Raw genomic sequence first — 25831 nt, forward strand, 5'->3', positions numbered from 1 at the left:
CACTGAGATTAAGGATAATAGCTGCGAACTTCTGAAGAATTTTGAGTACGCGAAGTTCCGGGACCGTGAGGTTGCGACCTTGAATCAATTCACTCTTCGTTAACACTACTATTTGCATACCAGCAGGGTCTGATATAGAATTCCCAAACACAGAAATACTGGCAGAATAAACATTTTAGCAAAATGGCACACACCTAACGGTTCTTCGCCGATCTCAATTAACCTTGTACTGACTCATTTTGGGAAATGTTTCGACAACTATATAAACTCAAGTTCTGCAAACATTAACCCTAACAGCCCTGAATCCTCCAATTTTAATATGATTTTATGCACACCCTAGGGAGTTAGGGTTAATTAATATCAGAGGGGCTTTTTAAAGTAATCTTCGACTTGTGGCAGACGTGTCTTCTGGCTGCAGCTAACTGTGGATTCGAACACATCGCCAAACTGCACGATCATCAGGTACTGAAACCAAATCCTCGGCAAAAAAAATAATTGGCCTGCCGTGCTGAATGCAACCGATGGTCAGCTCATCACCAAACTCACATACAGCCGTGCTTCGTAGCTACTGTGATGTAGAGTCATGTGAAGCAAACGTTTGCACCAGATTGCCCTTTTCAAGCCGACAATCTTTAATGCGGGGTAGCGGGGCCGGGGGGGTTCAAGGTTTCACTTTAAGCTGACTTGCATGACGACAGATCGGCAATTGCCAGCAATACAGGGACCAGGGACAGGCCAAGGACCGTGGATTGGGTGTGGGGCAACGCCGGGGGCATGCCCCCCCAAAAAAATGAAGAGAATTTCTTTTCGATCAATAAGAGTTAAGATATAAAGTGTCTTACTATGGAGGTTGTTTTGCATGGAAGAGCCATTTTGTTCAGGAAATTGCATCTGAGCAACTGCTTACTTGTGACTGGTGACAAAAAATTATGTCTCCATCCACCCTTAAGACGGGCATTAAATTCTTTCCTGTAAAAAAAAAATGTGAGTAGTTTTCTGCTTATCAATTCAACCACTCAGGAAAAAAGTAAAAAAGTTAAGTCCCAAGCCTTTCTGTTGAACAGTGTTGAATTATATCAGTGGGAAGACACAAGGGCGAAATCACTGAAGAAAATTGAATTCCCGACAAAATGAATATTGTTTAAGGGTGACAGGCCACTTTGCTTAGGGAAAAGCACAAATGCTGTTGAAGTGTAGGTCAATTCATCTTTATTTAGTTACAGCAACATATTATCTTGCATTTCCTTATACAATATTTTTAAACACCTCCTTTATGATAATTTTAGATCTAACCATCACATGCAAACGAGGTAAGCATTAAAAATCATAAAACTTACAGAAAAAGCAAAATCTAAAATCAGGACAGGCTTAGGCAAGAAATTCGATGGTTAATTTGGGCCCTCCATCAATGATGACCTCCATCTACTAGAACAATCTATGTCCGTTGCCACTACTGACTTTTACAAAGACACTGGGACGGTGTAAATTTAATGTCCCAAAATGGATCCGATTGAAGGTTCTTTTGATATTTTTAAACCTCAAAATCCAGCTCTGACAACTTGCAATACATTCTGTTGGTTCATGCAGAACAGTAAAAAATAAACACCGTTTGTAAAACACAATGTACTGGATACATGTATATGGCACTTTCAGCACACCGTCAGTGGGAATAAGCAACATAGGAGCAGTTTCAAGTTCATCACACATCAAAGCGCCAGTAAAAGTACACCTACATGTACAAGTCTTTCTCACGAGACAGCCTTCTGACTTGGGACCAGATGACTTGTGTTGGATTTACTTTGATTACAGCGCTGTGTAAAAGTGACAAAGTTTAGGTAAAAGAGACGGATTTCATGAAAATTTTCAACTTCATTTAAGACTGGTCTAAAAATACATTACGGAAAGTCATTTTCCCCTTTTAACATTTACAATGAGTGTTTTTTTTTTTTGCGAATGACTCAAACCAACAAGAAAGCTGTCCACGTATCCCTTGAAATATACACTTTTTAGAAGAAAAAATAAATTCCTAAAAACAAGAGAAGGAAAGAATGTCTAAATTTGAAAGTATCTGTACTTCCTAAAGGCCAGATATTACATGATTCAGGATTAAAAGTAATGTATACCAGACGTGACGCAATGCACAATAGAGGGCGCTAGTTGCCAGTATGGAAACTTCAAGACTTAAGTTTTATATCATAAATCAGCAACCAGGCTACAACTATAGTAAAACCATCCAGTTGTATCAAATCAAACTTTTTACCCGGGTTTTAACTGGAGATGGGAAATTAAATTCACCCCAGAATAATTTCCCATGCTAATTCACACGCAGATCAGTCTTGGCAGAGTTGAGTATCTGAAACAAAATTATAACCTTTGGGAAACACTGCAGACATGGAAGAAACTTTCAGGCTCCTACTGTGTTAGAGTCAAGTCCAATGTATACGAAAATGCAACATTGACTACAAACACTTAAAAAGAATAAAATGTACAGGAAGTCCTCCTTTGATCCATTTTTTCACATTAATACTGGTATCTGTAGGGAACTGCTCAAATGAATTAATCACATACACAATAGATTCAACATTGAAATATTTCAGGCACATTTTTCAGTATGATTTATGAATGTGACAAACGACATTTGCAAAGTTGATTTGGAGATTGGATTCCAACTTATACACAGATGAAAGATAAGCAGTATACACAGTAACTCTATGTTTATTTACATTAATCCGAGATATAGTCTTACACCCTCATTCAACATTACATTAACAAAGTCTCATCACTTCTTACAAATCAAACCTTTAGGCAGAATACAGCAAAGTTTAATGGCAGCCAAGTGCAGGCTGATGCTGTAGACAAGAACTGAATCTTAAAGATCAATCACATGGGTAGTTCACAGTTTCGCTCTTCATAAAATTTAGCTATATCTCAAACAATCTATTATGTAAAAACTAAATAAATATTGCTACTGACGTCAAAAGCATGAGTAAAAGTCCTCCTTCATATCAGACAAACTGAAAACAAAAGTCATCAGGAGCATCCACTAGAAGCCTGGTTTGATGATGTCACACTATGGCTCTGCAATTATATGACTGTTTTATTATTTCAGGGTGAACGTGCCACCCACGTGCGTGAGTGCTGTGCTTGCTTGCACTTAACTGTGAATTAAAAGCGGTCAGACAGTGAGAGTGACTTAAAATTATTTTTTATTGACAATGTTGATAGTGAGAGTGACTTAAAATTATTTTTTATTGACAATGTTGATAGTGAGAGTGACTTAAAATTATTTGTTATTGACAATGTTGATCAACACTACGTCTTATGATAAAGTTGAACCGTCCCTATTTGAACCAGAGCAAGGTCCTTATGAATTTTAAGCAGACTGCCGTGGTCATTTGCCATGAATAACATCTAACTTACTACCTGTTTTTTCTCTGTTCTTGTGCTATGAAGCCCCCTATAATGGCCGCAAAGTCAAGAAACTCTAGGGGACGAGAGCCATATTATGACATCATCAAATCGCTAGATTTGATTGCTGTCCTCATCAACGTATTATTTTTATTACTCTGAGCATTCTAGCGGTGGAACTGAACACCCAAAATGATGATTTTTTATAAATGTGAAGAGAAACTGCTCTGTTAGTCATAATATGGGTTGCAATGACCAATTCCCTGTTAAATAACCATTTTACGTCAAAGCAAACAAAGCAATCATCTTACAGAAGGCTAGCAAATTTGGACTGTCACTTATCAAGAAGACGAAAATTAAACTACAGCAATATGCATGCATAGCTTCAAACTGTTTTTCAAATTCATCAAATTATATTATGAAGTTAATTTACATAAACACCCTTCAGCTTTAAAATTGTGAGACAAGTGGCATCACAGAATAAAAGCAGTGGCATTCTAAACTAAGCACACTAACTGCACCGAGTCTTTCTGAGGGTGAAAATGTAAATTAGTGATTTAGATACAGAGAGGAACTTTCAGCTCATACGAGTGAGGGATTCCCTACTCAGGAAAGAAAAGGAGGGTGCAGGATTCAACAAGCTCCTGAGAAATTACAAAAATTGAAGGAATCCCCTGGCTGACAAAGACTTCAATGGTGTTTTCCAAAAGTTGAGACAGCAATGTGACTAGATGAGATCTGTGGATGACAGCCGACAGGACCATACCTCCCCCGCCCAAAAAAGGGAAGCTGCTGAACAAAAGATTATCTAGAAGCTGACTGGATAGAGACAGTGGCTTTCTACTCATTGCATCTGATGAAGCAGTTGTTGCTACGAAAGCTCGTGCAGTTTTATATTTTCCGGTTAGTCTATGGTGTTACTTCCTATTTGCCATTGTAAAAAAAAGAGCAAAAACAACAATTTTTGTTTTGAACGATGAAAGGCCTTTCTGTTGACTTCATTGTTCTTCCTTCTGAAGTGAGTAAAGAAGCCCCAAAATGGGGCCTCACCCAACAGCAAAACCATAAAAAGCTAAAGAAAATTCCCCCCCCCCAAAAAAAGTTTGGCACCCCCTCCAAAAATAGAAGTTCTGGATCTACCCTTGTACCTGCCCTTGACAGATGGACACAAATTGATGAGTTGGAACTACATTTCTGATTGTATTCTCGGGTTCCACAAACCTGTTGTGGTTACAGCGGACCTTGTTTCTTGTCACACTTGTTGCACACCCTAACGGCCTCGTCCCAACCCCGTGAGGGCACCGGGCGACGTTTCTCCGAGCAATCTCCGCAGACCCCCTTCCCACAGGCACGGCAGTGGTGCTTGCGCATCTTGCTTGTAAACTCCAGCTGGCAGCAGGAGCACACAATGATCTCACTATCTGGTACCCAGTAGGCAGGGCGTGCTGCATCTACCATGAAACCTGCGGGCAGTAGGGAGGAGGCATGAGAAAACTAAGAGAGCAGATACTGTCAATTTTTTGAGCCACGGTGTCAGCCATTATTTAGACATACTATCAAGAGCCAGTTATTAGGTATATCAACTGGCATACGATGTTTCAATCATTACATGAGGCTCCCTGATAGACAGTAATCTTGGGTTCAGATTCGTACAGTCTAATCGAAAGAACATGGGTGTCACCAGGATTCTTCCAAAGGGGAACAAACAACTTTTTTGGGGGGCGGGATCTATTTTAAGTTTTTTTTTTACAAATTGGTGCACGACACCCAAACTGAAGAGACGAATGGTGGTCACAGTCATACGTGCACGGTTAAATTGGATGTGTGCACGCAGTAGGCCAGTCATAACACTGCATTTAGGACTTCCAATTAGTACAATCAGGCTATACAGGTGTTTTATCAGGTCTTTTTTTCAGAAAGATGGGTGTTTCCCATTTACTCATGAAGTTGATGAGGTTTACACATCCCTTACCGAGCGGGTACTGCATGGCATTCCCCAGCACACTGAACGTGGATTGTACCACCTCACCAACCCTCCGGACCGTTACTGGCTGCTCGGCTGCATCCTCTGGGGTTACCTCAGCTAGGCCAGGATCTGAAGAGCAATGATCACATCAGAATGACCAATCATGCAGTCAAAAAAAACAGGCAGACTATTGCAAAGTCATGGGACATTATTCAAGTGAAATCAATGCAAAGGGTGACACTCTGCCATAGGAAAAGCTACAGACTTTCCATATTAAGTGCAGCATAAGTAGCGAACCTAAAAATAAAAGACAGAGGTGGTAGCAAGTCAATTTTGGCAAGTCTAAGTCAAGTCACAAGTCAATTTTGGCAAGTCCAGTCACAAGTGATTTGTGATAACTGGCATCACCTACAGCAAATCCAATTAATGAAGTCCAATTTATAGAAGTGGAACACATTTCAAATTGACTGTGTCATGCCCTTCGGACGTAAGGTGATGGCAAGTTGCAAGGCATGTGCTTACCTTGGCATTTCTTCATATAACACTGCTCACACACCCTGACTGGCTTATCCCCCCAGCCTCGCTCCGGGACGGGCATCTGATGGCAGGAGCAGTCATCACAGAAACCCTCTCCGCAGGAACGGCAGTGATGGATCTTCTCCCCTTCACCGAAGGGATGCTCACACATGTGGCAGACCTATATGCATCAGGTGAGAAGGAAGTGATGCTTTAAGAGCATGTGAAACATTTACAAGCTGAAGGTGGGAGGTAATCTCGTAAGATAAATTTCCAAGTGCTTGAAAACTACCACCCCTCTTCATCAGGCCAGGATATCAGTTTAATGCAGCAGCTCACAAAATCTGTGAGGTTTGCTCACCAACTACTTGGGTACCAGTTAAGACCAGAAAGCGGTGAACACAAGCACCACACTGTAAGCCATGATCTATTCCAGAAATTCCATAAACATACTGCACTAACATCCAAAAGATTACACAGCATTAAAGTTGGGTTTATACTTGCAAGGAAGTGAACAATAAGACAGAATTGTGATATTGGATCAAAACTTCATGTCGCAAATTTACAGAAGTTGAACACATTTCAACTTGACTCAAGCAAATTTCAATTCATCTCACTTTTGTGTTTGCCTGAAGTAGGAAACGGCCTCAGCATGGGTGTACCCAACATGCAATGCATATGTCCTCTTTTGTCTGTTTACGTACTGTGATCTCGGCATTAGGTCGCCAGTAGGCTGGTGCTATTTGATCTGTCATCCACTGTGTTACCATCTGGGTGGGGCGAGCACTGACTGAGCTCACTGTCTCAATGACTGAGGACAGTCCATCCACCACACGCCTCGCTGCATTGTGGGTACCTTGAAGCACAGTGCAACCCTTAAAAGAAAAAGACAACAAAGCTAATTCAGGCCTGTTCCCTTGGAATTCTAACAAATATTGCAGTTACACTGAGCACTTGGCCTTTTAAACAGCCGTTTAAAATTTTCACATAATGTTTGGACCATTCATTGAGTACATGTAGTTGCAAGAATGTAATGGGCCTAACTTTGAACACAGGTCCACAGACTTGCCTTACTGTACAGTACTGGCTTTGTGTACATGTTTACCATTGAGGACTGACACACCCAGGCAGCCACAGATTTTTTATTCAGTCCTTTGTACAATCCTGTCCTCTGTGGTAAGTGCCTTTGTTTCATGGCAGTGTGTAAAGCGTAGCTGAAATGAATCTTTCTGAGACACAATTTTTCTGCAATTCTGTACTCTTCGTCAATGTATGAAAACTCTTCATATTCCCATTTGATTAAATGTACTGAAAGTGCACTTTTTTAAACACTTAAATTATCAATGCTTTCTGGACAACTGAGGGCACTGTTGCTGTGATGTCATCCAGGGTAGCCATGGCTTATTTCATACCTTTTTCTTTTAATATTGTGAACCCAGAATTTACTTACTGAAAACATTTTTGAGAAAAGCATTGGTGTTCACCTATTACTAAGCACATAAACAACAATGAATCAGCAAAAAAACCAAAATTGGTCCAGCAAAATCAGCTAACATGTACGACTTTTTTGTGTAAAAACCAATGTAACACATCATAGTTTTGCTCATGAATATGGACATACTCCTTAGCATGAAACCAAAAGCGTGACAAAATAAGCTTTAAAAAGTTGAAAATAAAGTTAACCAAGACACAATGGTGCATTTTGAAGATTTGTATTAAAAACAAAATTGATTGCATCTACCCTTTAATGTATTCTAGTGTCACCAGTTTTCCTGGACTCTTACAAAAACAACACGGTATCACACCGATTGGAAATATGTACAAAATATACACCTAATTTTATTCAAAGTAACTATACACACTTTGGATCTGCAGGGAAATCTCTACTTTGGGAATATTCCGAGTCATCTAAAAATGCCTCAAATAGTTAAATGCACGGTACCTGACCTATGAGTATTTAAATATTAGTGAATCACTTCCGGTAATTACAAATCTGAAAAGTTAAAACGGACCAGTTTCTATTTTATACTGTTCAACTCCTCCAATCAATGGAAGACGCTCAATTCAATCAATATCAGCAATTCAAATCCATTAATTCACATCATATATAGTTGTCAGCAATATGTTCAACTTTTCCTTAATTCAAAAATCACTCTACAATTCTGATCAACGGCTTAATCCTCTAATTCAGCATTCTATCAATTAAACTTAATACTTAAACTTAATACAATAATAAATGAAGGGTTTATGGGAGATTAGGATGCTTTGTCATAGCTGTGGCAGATTCCACCAACATCCGTCGTCTAAGTCACAGAAGCAAAGACTGTCACAGGACAGGATGACGCTGCAGAGAACCATCAGGCTCCAGGAAGGACTGCAGGCTGTGGAACAGGCTACACTCAGAATGTGGAACAGTAAATGCGGAACTACTCTCAGGCCTCACAAGCAGGGTCCCAAGGACATCAGTGCTTAGCAGACCATATACATCAACATACAAAGACCATCTAGAATGGAAAATAATCAAACTACTCCATAACAGAAAACAGATACAGCTTCCAAAATCAAAATCTTCTAGTGTTGGAAAAAATTAATCAAGTTCCACGTAATTTCAACCAAGCAATTTAATGTAAAGAAATCACAGAGTGTAACTTACGACTCCTGTTGTCACGCTGACTTATGCTTGTCCGAGCCATGCCCAAGACTTCACAGAGCCGAAATCATCCGTGCTGATAGCCAAGGGATGGCTCAAGCTAACCAAAATGGCTTCGTCACCAGGAACTCAAAACACCGTGTTCCTTCTACCGCAACATGTGGCAAATCTCATCCCCGCCCACTTCCATCCAACCTTACACACATCTACATTCAATAAATACTAAGGATGCATTCATGCATGCCCATGCCATCCTCTACTAGACCAGAGAGCTAAACAAAAGACAAAACTTGGGTTAAACTAGGATTACTGTGACCAACAGCAACCATCGCCCTAAAAGAGAAGAAACTCAACAAAAAGAAAAATATTTAGTCCATCTAATTCAGCTGTGACATCTAGGAACAACATGTGACGGAATCACAATGCTTTGTCCTATGTCATACACTGAAACACAGCGCCGTATGTCTGTCTTTGTCATCAGGGGTTACCACAAATGTTTGCACTCCATTAACTGCCAAAAGGCAAGGTTCAAAAACAATACAAGTCAGCGAACATTCAGTTGGAATAGCGGCACAGGGACTTCTACTTACTCCTGGCCACACATGTCTGATCTCTGTTCTCACTGCAGTCTGCTCGGGATCAAGGTTCCCATACCAGTGCTGTCGACTGCGGTAAATGATCCCACAGTTGGGACACTCCAAAACGTATCTAAAACGAAAGAAAGGAAGACAATATACAATATGTTCCTCCATATGTTCACCGATTTCTAAAACTGACAAACACAAATTCAGCTGCAGCATGTATAACTAAAAGAAAAATCCCACGGCACTTAGGTGTTTTCCGATTCAAATATCCTTAATGAAATAACATTCAAATAACCTGTTTCAACCAAGTTTACTTGATATCACCGTCAGAATCACTTGAAGTTGGAAACATTTGCCCAATGGAAGAATTTATATGCCAAGCAAAAGAGAAGAGGAGAAATGGCCTCTAGAAGTATACCTCTCACACAATACAGGAAGTAGTCTATGCTTGCTGCTAAAAAATAAAAGAGTTTCTATGATCAGTTTATATGAGCTTAGGTGCTTTATCAGATTAACTTACGATCTGGCATTGATGGTTTACAAAAATTCATATTTCTGTCCTTAAATGAATAGTTCCTTTACCCTATGTCCAAGACTCACCCAGACCAGGCATATTTGACCAGACCTAACCATGATGTATCTCCTGAGGAGGAGGTCTTGGGGACCACTAACACTTCCTCGCCACGCTCATAGCAATTCTGTCATCAAAATGAGGGAAAAGAATGAGACATAAGATATAACGCTACCCAACGTTGCCATGGAAAAGCTCATCGCATCTCACTCCCACATGGAGTGGATTCAGTGAGTTTTTCTGATGTCACCAAATTTCAAATAGTGTGACATTCAGCAACATCAAGATACTGAGCCCAGTCCTTAAGTTGACCCACCTTACAAATGAACACCTGGTTGTCAAATTGGTGTTGGTATCGACAGCGTGACTCTGACTGATGTGGCAGGTTGTCCTTGCTGTGGTTCATGGTGCGACCGCAGCGCGCATCGCAGGAAAGACAGCGATCTGAACAGGTGAAATACTCATCAGGGAAGGTGGAAGGCACAGTGGCGTCGATTTCACCGCTGAATTTATCATTCAAGACCTACATGTATGCCAGAATGAAAAACGTGCATATAGTTGTATCGTAGAAAAAGTAGTTTTTGAACCACATGTATCTTGAAGCAAGTATTAGTTTTCAACAGTATGTCATTTCAACAGTGAAAGTAATGATACAGAGAGCAAGAGATGTTGTTAAAATTGTGCAATCACTTGAGACTAGGTAAAACCTGGCTGCATGTAAGCCCATCACAAGTGTTCACAGGTCCCCATTGAGTGCCCTTACTTATGAACAGACATACTACATGCATTTACCAATAGAACACAAATCCAAAAACTTTAACAGGTGGACCCCCAGACTGATTATACCTTGAGTGCATTGTAGATCACTGTTGGAGGTCTGGGGGACCTGACACTATCATTTCGCACATGAGCCAGTATGGCCCTACGCAGACTTCTGAAATCGGTTGGGGGTGTGATGGTCTGAGTTCCGATGTACTGAACGCAGCTGAAGGCATCGATGCTGTGGCCATATTCCTTGAAGCGTTCTCTCAGGATGGCGTCAGCTGAGACACCAAGGCTGTCGCCTGGTGCAGGTTGGTCTTGAAGAACAGGAGAAAAGTAGTTGTTATTGTAAATATTTTGATGTAGACCAATGACGTGGTCTGCCAAATCAATCAACAAGACAATTTAATTTCATCTAAACCAGATTCAGAGAAAAACTCTCTTGGGTTTCTAGATCTAAGCCAACTCAGTAAGCTATGCACCTCTGCAATGAAAAAAAAGGAACAACCACAAAGGTGTTCACACATGTCCTCAAGCAAGGTACACGTACTTAGCCCTTACTAAACTTACCCACAATAACTTGTGAGCAAATAAAACGCTTCTCTTTTTCAATCATAAAACTACATGTAGAACGGCAAAGCCGCCATGGCTCGCCGCTTGTTATGAATTTGAATTTCTTCACTGTAATAACAGGAAAGAAAGAGCCATCCAAGTTATACAAATATGGTTACTAAATTAAACAAGAAAATACTAACCAAGCTTCATCAAAAATTGTTATAAGATTGGTTGACATATGACTGCAGTACAGCTGTAAAAGATATTTTATAGACCTCGGTATAAAATCCATTGTACTCTAGGAGAAAAAACCTAGCAGTTAGTGCTGTATGCAGACTGGGTGTTGAAGGGCGCCTGTCGCTTAAAAGTAAATCAACAAAGACCACAAACAAGGGAGATGCAGGTAAAAAGGCTTCACAGTTCTTTACAGGAGAGAGGAATGTTTATAGAATGTGGGTCCAGTACAGTTAGACCAGACCTGGATGATTATACAAGCAGTGCATTTGTGAGTTTGATGATGGTGCATAATTAAAATTCCTCAAAAGTACAGTTCTGCACTTTGTATCCAACCCCATCATGCTATCCTCTACAATTCTACCATCATCCATATCCCATCATCACATATCTACCCTGTCTACTTTGATTCTACCCCTAATCCCATCTATCTCCAATCCCACATCCACCTTATCTTTCCATCCATTTCCTACTCCACCCCCTCGCCATCATCCTCTCCATCTCCTACTCCGCCCCCTCCCCATCATCCTATCCATATCCTACTCCACCCCCTCCCCATCATCCTCTCCATCTCCTACTCCACCCCCTCCCCATCATCCTATCCATCTCCTACTCCGCCCCCTCCCCATCATCCTATCCATCTCCTACTCCACCCCCTCCCCATCATCCTATCCATCTCCTACTCCGCCCCCTCCCCATCATCCTTTCCATCTCCTACTCCGCCCCCTCCCCATCATCCTATCCATCTCCTACTCTGCCCCCTCCCCATCATCCTTTCCATCTCCTACTCCGCCCCCTCCCCATCATCCTATCCATCTCCTACTCTGCCCCCTCCCCATCATCCTTTCCATCTCCTACTCCTCCCCCTCCCCATCATCCTCTCCACCTCCTACTCTGCCCCCTCCCCATCATCCTACCCTTTTCCTACGGTACTCCACCCCCTCGCCATCATCCCATCCATTTCCAACTCTACCCCTCCATCATCCTATCCATCTCTTACTCTGCCCCCTATTATTTTGTTTAGTCTTATCAGGAATGAAAATAACGAAGAACAAAGGATTGGGACCTCAACATGTCCTAATTACAAGCAGTATATTGTATTGTTCTTATGAACTAGGTTTGACGTTATGATTTACTTCTACATCTAAACTCTATTTTGGCAGGACCTTTCGTTAATGCCTTCCAGTATGTGTTGACTACTCATGAGTTTGGCTACCTCTGACTGCTTATTCTGCCAATGGGCTGCAAACGTCAGATTTAATGTGATCCAACCTAACAGAATAAATCACAAATTGCAAGAGCCAGTTTTGAATTTAAGGCCTGCGACTGAACACGGCACAATTAAAATCAACGAGAACCCTCAATGTTGTTCACCTGTGTTTTGAATGACGTCCATTTTTATGTGGATGTTAAAGTGTGTGACAAATTGAAACAAACAGCAACATGTACATGTACTGAAAGGCCTGGGCTACATGCCATGCTATTGCCATGCCGAACTTAATTAAAATGAGTCCGGCAATAGCACAGCAATTGTCCTACATGTAATCGCTGAACTTAATAGAGCAGTGTCATGCCACTGGCATTTGGAACAACAATAGCAAATTGAGATATAAAAGGCCATACCGTGCCAAATTGCAATTTGCCAAGCCGAATTAGTGCTTAACACCATGTTGTTGCTGTAATGAACTTGTAAAAACTGTTTAAGTTTGGCATGGCGGTACATGTAGCACGGCATACACGAGTAGCCTAGGCACAAGTTTGCTATTCAAAAATAGAACTCGATAGCTGATAGCGAGGGAGCACGCTGACTTTTGACTCATACATTGGCATATATCAAGGGACCAAGTTTTGAAAAGCCAAGCAGTTCCTCATGTACAATACAGCCCATCTTACCAGATCCTAATGGTAGAGTATGAGTTGTCTCCTGGAAGACAATAACAGCTGGCCCAAGACTGGTGAGTGATCCGCTCAGGTGACCCCTCTCTGACGCAGCCTTCAACTCCCGGTTGAAGTGACGACTGTACGCTTTGGAGGCATCCCCGAGAAACTGGAACAGATCCCTGTGGAGGCGGTCGGCCCGCGTGCGATACACAACCACGTCCGAGATGGCCAGCACTTTCAGGAGCAGCCGGGTGCGCTGGTTCTCGTTGGTGGAGACACCCTGCAGACCCTCCGTGTCAATGACAATGACACTGGTTGCCTCGTCGTAGGCCACCCAGATGCCAATGGTGCAGGAGTTCTGGGCGGGGGACGTGCGAAAGACGTCTTGGCCACAGAAGAAGGTGTGATTGAGGGAGTGGGACTTGCCATCCCCAGTATTGCCGAAGATGGATACAACCTTGACTGGCGTGTCAGGGGGACAACTCAGATGCTCAGCAAACCTGGTTGCTGTTTCAACCTGGAACAATGAAATAATACTCAGAATTTTTCAATGCTCAATGTGAATTACACTACAATTTGCGAAGGCCCAGCACACTCATCACGTCCTTGATAAACCTTTCCAACATTTGCAATGCATTATGGGTTTGGATGACAAATAAGCCATGCATTTTATGCACAACCCTAGGGGAGAAGTGTGTCTGCAAAATGTTAATCTGTTTGCATTTTGTTATATATACTGTATGTACTCTAATTCAAGCCACCGACTTCCCAGACAGTGTTGCAATGTAACTTTAGGACAAAGATTTTCACAAACTCTGAATTTTAAAGCTTGCCAGAAAAAGAAAATTTAGGGAATCCCTTCCAAGAACATTACTTTTTGTCTTGTGCTAAGATCATGAATATTAATGGCTAGTACTGACCAATCAGAATCACAACTTGTAGGTCATTCATCCCACACTGACCAAATTGTAAATTGAGTATGGACTGGTTGCTTCCTCGCACCTTAGGTTTTATGCATAAAATGCACTGCTTGTCATCCAAACCCCACAATGTACTGTGAATGTCTAAAAGATTTATTACATGGACATACATGTACATGAGGGCACAGAACACGATTCTGCTCTCAAATATTTGTTCACTGGACCCTTAACTTTCATTACAGCATGAACACCTTCCAAAAATGTAAGTTTTTTCATGATGATGCAATTTCTCCATTCCATGGTTAAATGATGGCTAAAACAGCTTTCCTCAGTGACATAAACTCATTAAATTTTCATTTGAGAACATATGTATCTGTTTTGAAAATGGCATTTGTTATGTTATCACTTATGAATGCACTGTTCTAAGAAATGAAAATGCATATTCAAAACATAACCACACATTTGCAACAACCTTAGTGACTGGTGTCTGATGTGAGCCTGCAGAAAATCCATCTAAAAATCTATACCAACGGATCCCAAATATCATCCGATACCAGTGGGAGAAATATGTGTTATTAAGAGTATAAATATGTGCTTGGCAGGTCTTAACCATGCGTTTAAGACCGGCTCAGGAGAATGGACGTGACTAATTCCCGAGCCTGTGGCTCGGGTATTATTGGCCATAAAAAAAAAGACATAAAATCTTTAAAAATGTTATCCCATGATTACAATGTGTCAATAAAAATGGCATGCATCAGATATCCCTGAGAGACAGCCAAACACGTATGATATAAGCACCTGAAGATTTTCATTTTCATCAACCAGTAGGAACCCTGGCTTATATCTGAAGACGGGCTCCTTGGTCTTTAGCTGTATTGAAGAGAATGCATCGTCCTTCCCTGTTCCTTGAGTGCCGATCTGCCTCCGACTCACACTGCCTCTGGGAGACTCTGTCTCTCCGTCTCCCTCACTGGAGCTGATGGAGTTCTGCGAAGTACCCATCACTGATGCAACTGGCCTAACCAAGTTTGGCTCGCGACTTGGATTGGACAAGATGGGAGCCTTCTGTTGGGTACTTGGCTTGGAACGGGACATGCTGGAGTCACTCTTCCTTTGGTCACACTCGTCACCTACAGAGTGAAGTGGCTGTTGAGTAGTGGAGCTTGAGTATGACTTAGATTCTTGCTTTGCATTGACAGTATCTTTTCCAGGCTGGGAAGCTATTGCATGCTGTTTAGTTGATCTAGACTTGGGGGCTGGTTTAATCGATTCATGAGAATGCAGAACACTTGTTTCAGCACTGGGGGTGAAATGTCCTGAATTAAAAGAAAGAGCACTTGGTTCTTCAGACATCCCAAAGCGGGCAACGTCTAGCTCAACTGCTTTGGGTTTCTCTTTCATTACTCTCTCTAGACCTTCCTCCAGACTACGGAACTCATTGCTAGACAACTCATCCATGGCAAGAGTTTTGAATTCCTTGGACTGTCCTTCTGCCAGTCTAATATTCAACTCTGGGGGGCTTTCTAGTTTCTGCAACACTGGAAAAATGTCATCCAAGCAAACTTCAATTGCACTTTGAAACTCCTCAGTAAATGAGTTTACCGGTGTTTCATGCTCTGGCAAAGTTCCAGAGAATATCCGACTTTGTTCTGAATGGCTGTCACTCAGGGAAAATATGTTTGAGGTGGCTGTATCTCTCACTCTTTCAACCTCAACAGAAACATCCGAGTTTGTTTTGATCGCGACGACAATGGGACGGCGGTGATGTTTAGAGTGTTTACCCCTGTGGAAATCCCGATTGCACTCCCCGCATAAAACTCCTTTGCATTCAATACACGAGTACTCGGCAGGATTGATGGGGTTACACCACATTCCACATTTCTGAACAGATGCTGGCAATACCGGCTGCTGAATCCTAGCGCGAGAATGGTCAACAAACCGAGGATTGCTTGCGTGCAGCCGTTTCTCGCATTCGGAGCACTGCCTTGTTCCGCAGTCAGAACAATCAAACTCCGCTTTAGACCCGTTGCAAGAAAACCGCTCTTGACAGATTCGTTTGGAACCGGGATTTTTGTGCTGATCGGTCGTTCTGAAGTGAGCTGCCATACTACATAAGACCTGGATCAATACTGATTAACCTCAGTCATGTCACTTATGTTCATCGTTTCAGGATATCCACCTGAAAACGACATTTCGGTATCTGAACAAACAGCCCAAGCATCTATTTTAAGAAATGATGACACACCATCTTACGCTTAAGCAACCGGCTGATCGATTGCTGCCCGTTTGTTTTGGCGTTAAAAACCTATCCGTTTGCTTACACGTAGTCTAGGTACTAGGCCGTTTTTCAAACGCAACTTCTCATCCACTGCGGATTAGTCTCCCAAACAAACCCCAATCGTTGGTCTGAAATGTTCAAATTAACTTAAAAGTACTGTAATATTTTGCCATTCCACGTCTCATTTGATATTATGTGGCACTACTGGATTAGTTTTACATGTAAAACTTCAAAGTCAGCTGGTTAAAAAAGATGAAGCCTCTGTGAAGCGAATTGAGATTAAAATCGACCCCCAGACTGGAAAAGAGAAACAACTGCATAATGTTTACATAAACACTAGACTCGACTCAAGTCGGGATTCTCTGTGAGGTTCAATTGTAGTTTTGATGGCGCTTTCAGCTACTCGGGCTATTTGCGACAATAAATAACACTCATCGGTTCTTCTAAGAACTACACATCTTCCAAAAGAGATTGATTCCACGGTGTACCCGCAAGTCTATATCTCACGCCAATAACTAGAACTATATGTTTATTCATAAACTAGCATCACATTACAGAGTTAGGAAGAAAGTCGGGATTTAATGGTTATGTTTTGTCCCTTGTAAGTTATGCTATATTTACATTTAGATGTTTGTAAAAGTGTGTATATATGTGTGTGCTTGTAGTGTTATTTAATTTAATTTCTGGGGGCTACTACTACTAGCCAGGTTCTGCTTTTTAGAGGCCCTATCCACATTTATTGCTGTAAATCTGTGATAGTTATGATGTGGAAAAATAAACAAGATTGATTGATTGAACAGGATGGATGATAATTATTATCACTATGGAGGCTGCTGCACGGTGTTACTTCTCTCGTCGCCCAGCGTCCGAACGGGGGGGGGGTGCTGATGGCCTTGCACAGATTTTAGTGAATAGAAAATACAAGAAAATAAGTAGCACAGGGTCACAGCTGACGACGCGCAGAGCCGTTGAGTAAATTCCCTGCGGGCGAGCTCGCGAGCACGCTCAATGCATTCCACAAGCAGCTGTTTTCAAATTGATATTTTCTCTAGGCTTTTTCTTCCTCATTGCTGAAATATTCTCACTACATTTTATTTTTTTCCAAAATTGATCAAGATATGATTTTAAATATATCGCCAAAAGACACTGAAAGAAGATAAATTACCGCACTGTGATTGTACAAAGGCCATGTTTGTGTCAAACAGATGACACTTTCGCGGGTCTAAGCATCCAGGCATGAAATGGGACAGAAGGGTACCCTCCCAACAAGTCCTATCCCTATGCGCACCTCAGCCTATTGTTACTTAACACATCCACCCAGATGTCTGAAAAGAATTCCTGAAATACCAGTATGCAGTATGACAATGACCAACACAAAGCCCCCCCCCCCGTGGTTTCTCTCTGCCCCATAGTTTGCTTCCATAGAAAGTAAACTCCTCGGAGTGGAGGGCTGGATTCACAAGCAAAAATGCACCAATTAGATGAGGTGCGGGGCTGGTTCTTGATTCAAAGCACCTGACGGTGGTCAAGGTATCCTCTTTTGGCAGTGCGTGTCATCATGTAAACAGCTGGGGTACTGAAAAACACTGGTAGAAGAAATTTGTAAATATTTACTATCCTCTTGTGTCGCACAGGAGACATCAACATGAACAATAAAATGCGAAACCTTGCAGGCTAAGGCATAAACTAAGCATTTATACTGAGCAAAAGGTAGGGATTTATTTTGTACACGTACAAATTTACATCAGCCACCCCATTCACACTCAGGCGATCCCCAGATGACCTTGTGCGTGTGTACAGTCCAATTGTCCAATAGAGCCTGGGCTACAATCGAAGATTGGGTAGCGGCGCTATACAATCTTAGCTGACCATGCGCCACGGAACAACACTACGTGCCGTCGCGTTCGGCCAAGCCATTATATGATAGGCCAGACAATCATATATCATATAGTATATGTGGCTTGACAGAACTGTATACGAACTACATGTACATGTTGATTCTTCACGAAATTGAATAGAGCTGTCGGAATAAAATCTCCATAATGTTGTCAACAGTGAATCATGCTCCTGCCGACAAAAACTGCGATCCATTGGTGTTTTTCTGCAATGGTAAAAAGGTAGGTTCGCCGTCTATCTTGTTAGTTGTTGTGATAGGTCTAATTCTCTACCTTGGGTTGCAGCTTTTCCTACCTCCATTTCCATGGTTGAAGTGGGCCAATTGACCGTTCTGTGCTGACGCATGATGTAGGCGCCTATGCCGTGAATGTAATAAACTAGTATCAAGACTTTGCCCACTATTAGTTAAGTACCTTTGCATCAGGGACTGCAACTTTTTAAGTTTTTACCCCCTTCAATGAATTCCTCTGAGACTCAAGTTTTCTGCATCTATCACGTCTATATTCATTCTACATTGTTTACTACTTCCGTGCTTTCCTGAACAAAACGAGTGCAGTGTTGCTGTTGATACAAGGGAAGATAACACAAAGACCTAGATCTTTCTGTTTAAATTGTGTTAAGCCCAAATTTACTCACTCAAAACATTTCAGAGGAAACGTATTTAGGAGGTTTGCGTTGTAAATTTCCTTCCATGCCGCTTCCCTTTGAGCTGGTAATGTTGTCTTTTTGAAATAACAATCCTTTTTTTGTTAAAATCAATTTTGATAAATTCTGTTGACATTTTGAAATAAAATTTTCATTTGTTGCTCTCCATTACGGTGTCACCAGGTTGTGGATCGCCATGTGGGGCCAGAACTTACTTTACTCACCTACTTGCGCACCAAGTGTATCCTTTAAAAATGATGTAAATGTACACTGTACATGTAACATGTTAAGGCGCCTTTCCATATGTACCTTTTTTGGATGCGTTGCATACACGATGCGTTCATGCGCTTCGTTTTCATGGACACAAAAATCAACTCCATTAACATAACACACTTGTGCAATGCGTTTGGCTGTTAAAATCGCCCCGAGAGCTATTTTAATAGATATGCATGCTTGGCGCAAGTGTTGAGGCGCATATATGCAAAGGCGCCTTTAGGATTGTCATTTTGGGACTTTCGTACATGTACATGGTAATAACAGGATGTTTGTCATTAGCTCCAGTATATGCTTAGTATCTGATGAAATCCATGGCAAAACTTTCCATGAGAAAAAAATAAACTGGAAAAGGTAGTCCAGCAATAACAGTGTATGGTGGGTTTAGAAGCCCTGCCACTTTTTTTACTATGCACTACGTGTATATACGTGTCGGTAATTACATGTACATGTGCAAGAAGAAAATCCTTAACCTTTTAAACCCACAGTAAGGCTCACTGGTAGTAAACTTGGCTGTGGGGAAGGAGGTTGTGGGGCCTGTACTATCATGGTGTCGAAGTATTCCCCCAAGGACAAAACCATCAGGTACATCATTTCTGTATTTTGGTACTTGCTGGACTACAGGAACCGTCCTGACTCTTGAACTAGCTCCTGCTCCCTCTGTACAGCACATTCACTATGCTTGAGTTTGAAAAACATCAAGCCCCATGTAAAAATTGCTTGGCTCTATATTCCTCAATTCTGCAAAACTTCCCCAAACCTGATGGATTTTGAAGGATTTAGGAGGGTATCAGGGTTTATTATTTATTGGAAAAGGAAAATATTTTTTTAGCAGGAAACAAAGATTAGTGTAAGATGACTTTTGGTGGGTGGAGTAAGATATTAAGAAGTATAGATATTAAGCTCATTTTCTTCAAAAGATGCTGCTTTCCTATTTTGTGACTTCACAAATTTTGTCAGAGTCGGACTAAAGTGCACCAAAGTGCCTTAGCCATTGCTTGGCTGCATTTGCCTGACAAGCTGATTGATTTTCTGTAACTAACTGATGTGATTATTTTTTTAGTCATCTCGCTGTGAATGCCTGCCTGACACCCATCTGTTCTGTGCATGGCATGGCAGTGACAACTGTTGAAGGGATTGGCAGCACCAAGACTAGACTCCATCCAGTACAGGTATTTAAAGATCTACTTCAATTCTGAGCGATATTTTAATGAAATATCTTTCTAATGCTTTTCATTATACCGAATACAGTTTAGTCATTCCTATTTTTCAAGAGCCTGTCACGTGGCTGGTCTTAAAGGTTCATAGATCACTGGCTGCCCATGTCAGATTTCCTTTGGATCTGTTACTGAGGTTCTTTTTAATTTCCCTTGCTCTTTGAGGGTTGCGGTTAACAAAAAAGCTGGTCGTGAAAGAAGCCACATCACATGTTCATGCATGTTTGAGAGTCAGAGCTAGTGAGCCTTCAGCATCAATGCTCCCATATTGGAATCCTGCACTTGGCAGTGCAGAGTTTGGGTTTTTGGATTAATTTAAACTGTTGTAAACTTTTTGTGTTGGTAGGAACGTTTGGCCAAGGCTCATGGCTCTCAGTGTGGTTTCTGCACTCCCGGCATTGTTATGTCAATGTATACCCTGCTGAGGAACAATCCCCACCCGACTATGGAGGAAATAGAGAGTGCATTTGAGGGCAACCTGTGTCGCTGCACAGGATACCGGCCGATCCTTCAAGGCTACAAGACATTCACCAAGGTTAGCTACAATTTGTTTAAAATTATCGTCATGGTTGTTAATTCAATCGTGGTATGGAGACCCTTCCCCCACTTTCTCCCCCTTGCAGTCTTATGCACACGCCATTGAGCCTTTTGGTACCATCAAATCTAGTATCAGGCACAATTTGAGAACAGAAAATAGTGCCAGAATTATTGATTTGTAGCCGTCTCATATTGGGCCGAATTGCATTGTGCAATATAACTACATGTATACCATCAAAAGGTTTGATAAAGGAAAACCAATTGTTTTTGCATCAAAGTTTCAATGTAATGTCATAATTTGCACCTCATTTCTTACCCGCTCTGCAAAAAGGTGTATTAAGTCACGTAATGCAAAAATGCGTAATGGCCCATTCCATGTGCTGAGGGTGAAAAAATTCGGAAACTTTTGTGGCCAATTGCTTGACCAGAAAGCCTCTGTTGCTAAGGAAAACCAGAGGAGTGTCTAATTTAAGTTTAGTGTTTCTGTTCGTTATGTTTAAAGGGCATTTTCTCAAAAACCATGTTTGATAAAATGAAATTATATGTAATATGCGAATGGCAAATAACTCCAAAATTCAAAATGCCACTTGGGTGAATTATATATCAAATGAAAGCTTAGGATGTGAGCAATTTGATTATATTCAATCAAAAAAATGTGACTTAATACACCTTTTTGCAGAGCTGGTCACATATATGTGGAGTCCCCTCATGAATTATGCAGATGAGTAAATCTCAAAAGCTCCAGAAACACAGATGTGAAAATGGCCTACCTTTTCAGAGTATTGGTTGATTTTCCTGCGGGGCTAAAGTCACACACCTGTTATTTTATACACTTGGCTTGTTATGGATCAGTACTGAAATTAAACTACCGTTGTGGGATTACAGGTTGCTGATGAACTCATTCTTCCTTGTACATTACCCCGATACATGTATATGCCACTGCTGGCAAAACAGCTTGCAAAACTACATGTATGTTCTGATATAATGATTTGCATGTAATATAAACTTGAAATGAAAAAAAACAGAAAAAACAAGGAAGTATGGCTCATGGTGTCTGAACTGGCAACATTCTTGAAATTTGAATTCTGTGGAATCATGGTGTCTGAGTGGACTCTGACTGCCTGCTGGCAACATTCTTGAAATTTGAATTCTGTGGAATCATATCTCTTTATTTTCTCATTGTTCTGGTTTTAGAGATATACATGTTGAAAACTTGCATTCGTCCAGAATTAGTTTACATAAATGCATTTCATTCCAGCATTTGTCTTATCAAATTTCAGGAAGGATGCTGTGGTGGTAATAATACAAACTGCTGTATGAACAATGAACAGAATGACGCTAGCCAACGGGAAGAAGGGGTATGTGCATGTCGATGTAGAGATCTCAAGAGAATTACCACCAAAAAAGTCATTAAATCTGTTGAATGTAGTTAATATCAAGGGTGTGAAATGTAGCCATTATAATGCGGCATTAGTACTTTAGAACTTGGATAATCAGACAGCAGGGCTGCTGAGTTGGTTAAGATTGCTGTATTCCTGATTTATTTCCAAAATCCAAGTAAGAAACCTGTAACAAAAAGCATAATTCATTCTGATCTATATTATCCCAAATAAAAGGTGATCAGTTGCTTTGCAGACATGTAGTCAATTATTATACATTTACTTGTCCATGAACAATACATGCTGTTCAAAAAGCTTGTAATCGTTCCTCTAAAATGGATCAATCATATCCAGACGTTGCAGACCTGACAAGGTGGTCTTTTAACTCGAGCCATACATGATGTGCACATGAACATGCATGCATAGCCGTGCATAAGTTGAATCTGTGAGCATAGCTTGGTTCGCTTTAGTACCATATGGGAATTACTTGTAGTATGCTGTGACGGTACGCAGTGTCTCGTTTACCGTGGTTTGCATGCATGGGGCAAAATTCTTTCCGCTAGCCAAAAAACCACTGAGACTGCCTATGGCAAACTTGGAAGAGAGCTCAGAAATGTACATGTAGGCCAGACCATCATGCAACCCAGGCACTCTTTAACCACTTCATGCCGGGGCATTTTTCAATGTTGATGATGCTGGGCCGGCATGACTGTCATTTTTTCTGTTTTCAAAATCCTTCAAAAATTCATCATTTCATTTAACGGTCGTTTATAGCCGCACCAAGTAATCTTTAGGCACAACTCTAAGTTGACAGGTGACCTTCATTGACGCCCGTGTATCTCAGCCAGGCCAGCAGCCTTGTAAACAGAGCCCAGATTGTGCGGTGTAGTATAACTGTCTTTTGTTCACGAACCTGGCTCAGTGCACTGCTGACCTCTTTTCAATAGGGGCCAAATTAGCATGCAGTGGTGCTGTGTGGCTCATAGCTGCAGTGGTGGAGTGCTTTTGTCCCCGGTGGTAATTCACTCGCTCTCAATGCCCCAAACCCTGGTATACGGTTTCAAAACAAGGCTGGATTATTACCACTTTTGAGAATGAAAAATGTCGCCAATGCCCAGTGGCCTGGTCTTTTGTTCGGAGTACGGTCTTTTGTTACAGGGCCCTGTTTCCTTTGTCCAAGTTCGGAGACCCCGGCCATGCATATAACCCATATGTCTCCGATTCCGGAGTCCCTGGCAGGAAGTGGTTAATTCACCTTTCACCAAAATTGAATGATTTCACCCAAAACTAAGGCTTGTCATGAAAAACTGATTAATTAAGGCACTGCAATTAACCACTACCAGCCGGGGACTCCGACATCGGAGCCGTATGGTTTATATGTGTGGCCGGGGTCTCCGAACTCGGACAAAGGAAACAGGGCCCTGTAACAAAAGACCGTACTCCGAACAAAAGACCAGGCTGCTGGGCATTACCGGCATTTTTCACTCTCAAAAGTGGTGATAATCCAGCGTTATTTTGAAACCGTATACCAGGGCTTGGGGTATTTAGAGCAAGCGGATTACCACCGGGGACAAAAGCTCTCCACAACCGCAGTGATGAGCCACACAGCACCGCTGCATGCTAATCTGGCCCCTATTGAAAAGAGGTCAGCAGTGCACTGAGCCAGGTTCGTGAATAAAAGACAGTTGTATAACACCGCATTATCTGGGCTCTGTTTACAAGGCTGCAGGTCTGGCTGAAATATTTGGGCGTCAATGAAGGTCACCTGTCAACTTAGAGTAGTGCCTGAAGATTACTCTGTGTAGCTATAAACGACTTTTAAATGGAATGATGAATTGTTGAAGGATTTTGAAAACGGAAAAAATGATAGTCATGCCGGCCCAGCATCATCAACATTGCAAAATGCCCCGGCACAAAGTGGTTAATGATTCCTTGATACGCCATCATGGGCTATGAAATAGAAGATGAACTATTCGACAAATAATGTGAAAAATTTATATCCCATCACAACCTAAAGTTTAACCCTAACACAGCGGGGGGGGGGATCTGCCATCCCTATTTTTCAGATATCACTGTAATGCATTTTTTCTCAGGAGCTAAGCCTTGAGGAGTTTTAGAGTAACTCTTTATGGTCACTTTGAATCCAATTTTGTGAAAATTGAACCTACCGTTCTTGCATAGCACTAGGTTTTCCGAGACAGGTCTGCCAAAAATGTATACTTTTCCACAGTGGTGCTCAATACATGTTGGCTGGCATGCATGTAACTTTGAACTTCAAATGACTGTAACAACAAATCCATTTGTTTGATTGACTTCAAACTTCACATTTGTATTGATAAGGAGTGTCTTCATGTGTCTGCCAAGTTTCAAAAAATTGAGTGTATTACAGCCGAGAAATTGGAAAGGGGGGGGGAGAAATCCACCTGCACCCGACTGTGAGAGGGGCCAAATAACTGGGCTCTTGTAGGGTCAAACGTGCAAATGTGCCATCGTTACAGTGTAAGGAGGACCTCTGTTGCTCAGCAGAATCATTCAAACAACATGCCATTAAATAAATGAGGTTAAAACTAAATTCACCACAATGACATCAGAATCAGACATCAGATTTGTGTCATCCTGGAAAGAAATGAAATTTGTGAAATGAACATAATCCGTGCATTGGATAAGTATCAAATTTTCCAATTTTTCCAATACAATTTAGCTTTATTCTTATTTCATGTGCTACAGATTTCAACAAAGCTGTTTGACCCAAGTGAGTTTACTCCGTATGACCCCACTCAAGAACCAATATTCCCTCCGGAGCTGATGGTAAGTTACACTGCACCAACTGCTCACTTGCACCCCAGAATTAACTGTTGCCATGATTCAGTGTCAATCTTCTTTGTATCATGCAAACATTCATTCTACAAATTATGACCCTTCAGATTATAGGCGGAACTGGCGTACAACTGTGCTTGTTACCTTTGCATGATGCACCTAATGGAAGTTATTCCTTTTGTTTTTCTCTTTGTATGTCTACAGCTTATGCTAGATGAGGAAAATCCGGCAATTCAGACATTTTCAAGTGACAATTTGACCTGGTTACGACCAACCACTCTCCAGCAACTGCTGGATCTAAAGGTCGAGCATCCTGAAGCCAAGATGGTTGTTGGAAACACAGAAGTTGGTGAGTCTCTTACTCATTTTCAGGTGAGAAGTACTCGCCCTTTGTTCCTAATGTGCCGAAAGAAGAAAGCGTGTGTAGTGTGTTGTCTAGTGCTGCAGCTGAACCGCCGAACCTAACAAAAAGTCAATGAACATGGCACTTTTGAACCGAACCAAATTGGTCGGTTCAGATGTTCGGCTTCAATGTAACATGGCGTTGATACTGCACAGAATCCATGCAAGAAAACTAGATAGAAAAGCAAACACAATGAAAAATGGATAACCAGTTACACCGCACCGATGCTCGGCACATGTACGTGTACACACGCACTGTGTACATGTGCAGTAAGCTCTTGATGGTCCTGTATCACACGATGGCTGTAAAAGCATGTGGTGAGTATTCACTGATAATCAA

At 41.4% G+C, this 25831-nt stretch overlaps 2 protein-coding genes and 1 long non-coding RNA gene across 4 annotated transcripts in view; 1 reads left to right on the forward strand and 2 right to left on the reverse strand.

Moving 5' to 3' along the window:
- Positions 1 to 1192: 1192 nt before the first annotated feature.
- Positions 1193 to 16315, reverse strand: zfyve1 (zinc finger FYVE-type containing 1). 2 transcript variants are annotated; one of them, XM_087141678.1, is made up of 11 exons: positions 14846 to 16315; positions 13140 to 13644; positions 10542 to 10774; positions 10012 to 10218; positions 9725 to 9822; positions 9131 to 9248; positions 6595 to 6765; positions 5897 to 6071; positions 5381 to 5503; positions 4630 to 4871; positions 1193 to 4332 (listed from the first exon to the last, which is right to left on the reverse strand). In XM_087141678.1, exons 1-10 carry the CDS (start codon positions 16151 to 16153, stop codon positions 4639 to 4641), a joined length of 3171 nt encoding a protein of 1056 aa, XP_086997804.1. In that variant the 5' UTR covers positions 16154 to 16315; the 3' UTR covers positions 1193 to 4332; positions 4630 to 4638. The 2 variants fall into 2 exon arrangements, with proteins under 2 accessions (XP_086997804.1, XP_022086002.2); XM_022230310.2 differs by having other exon boundaries at positions 1193 to 4871.
- On the reverse strand, positions 7699 to 9124 carry LOC147800662 (uncharacterized). Its single transcript, XR_015426554.1, has 2 exons — positions 8544 to 9124; positions 7699 to 8394 (listed from the first exon to the last, which is right to left on the reverse strand). It is a non-coding gene; the product is annotated as an uncharacterized LOC147800662 (long non-coding RNA).
- A 1791-nt stretch (positions 16316 to 18106) lies between the features above and the next one.
- LOC110976819 (xanthine dehydrogenase/oxidase-like) overlaps positions 18107 to 25831 on the forward strand; it is a 38562-nt gene continuing 30837 nt past the window's right edge. The window contains exons 1-8 of the mRNA XM_022230429.2: positions 18107 to 18442; positions 19050 to 19107; positions 19628 to 19724; positions 20203 to 20311; positions 20703 to 20891; positions 22174 to 22251; positions 25000 to 25080; positions 25294 to 25438. Of these exons, the coding sequence (XP_022086121.2) occupies positions 18368 to 18442; positions 19050 to 19107; positions 19628 to 19724; positions 20203 to 20311; positions 20703 to 20891; positions 22174 to 22251; positions 25000 to 25080; positions 25294 to 25438 (832 nt within the window). The 5' untranslated portion in view covers positions 18107 to 18367. The remainder of the gene's footprint in view (positions 18443 to 19049; positions 19108 to 19627; positions 19725 to 20202; positions 20312 to 20702; positions 20892 to 22173; positions 22252 to 24999; positions 25081 to 25293; positions 25439 to 25831) is intronic.

This window comes from Acanthaster planci, linkage group LG01, assembly GCF_054643075.1.
Source record: "Acanthaster planci isolate LZ-2023a linkage group LG01, COTS_SCS, whole genome shotgun sequence".
In the NCBI taxonomy this organism is placed as follows: Eukaryota; Metazoa; Echinodermata; class Asteroidea; order Valvatida; family Acanthasteridae; genus Acanthaster; species Acanthaster planci.

What these genes read in the sequence shown, in the direction of transcription:
- zfyve1 (XM_087141678.1), bottom strand. Translation starts at nt 16,153, where the DNA reads ATGGCAGCTCACTTCAGAACGACCGATCAGCACAAAAATCCCGGTTCC. An exon ending in TGATCTACAATGCACTCAAG is followed by an intron (nt 10,219 to 10,541) that starts GTATAATCAGTC and finishes GCATACATGTAG; the next exon opens with GTCTTGAATGATAAATTCAG. An exon ending in GACCTAATGCCGAGATCACA is followed by an intron (nt 6,072 to 6,594) that starts GTACGTAAACAG and finishes TGATGCATATAG; the next exon opens with GTCTGCCACATGTGTGAGCA.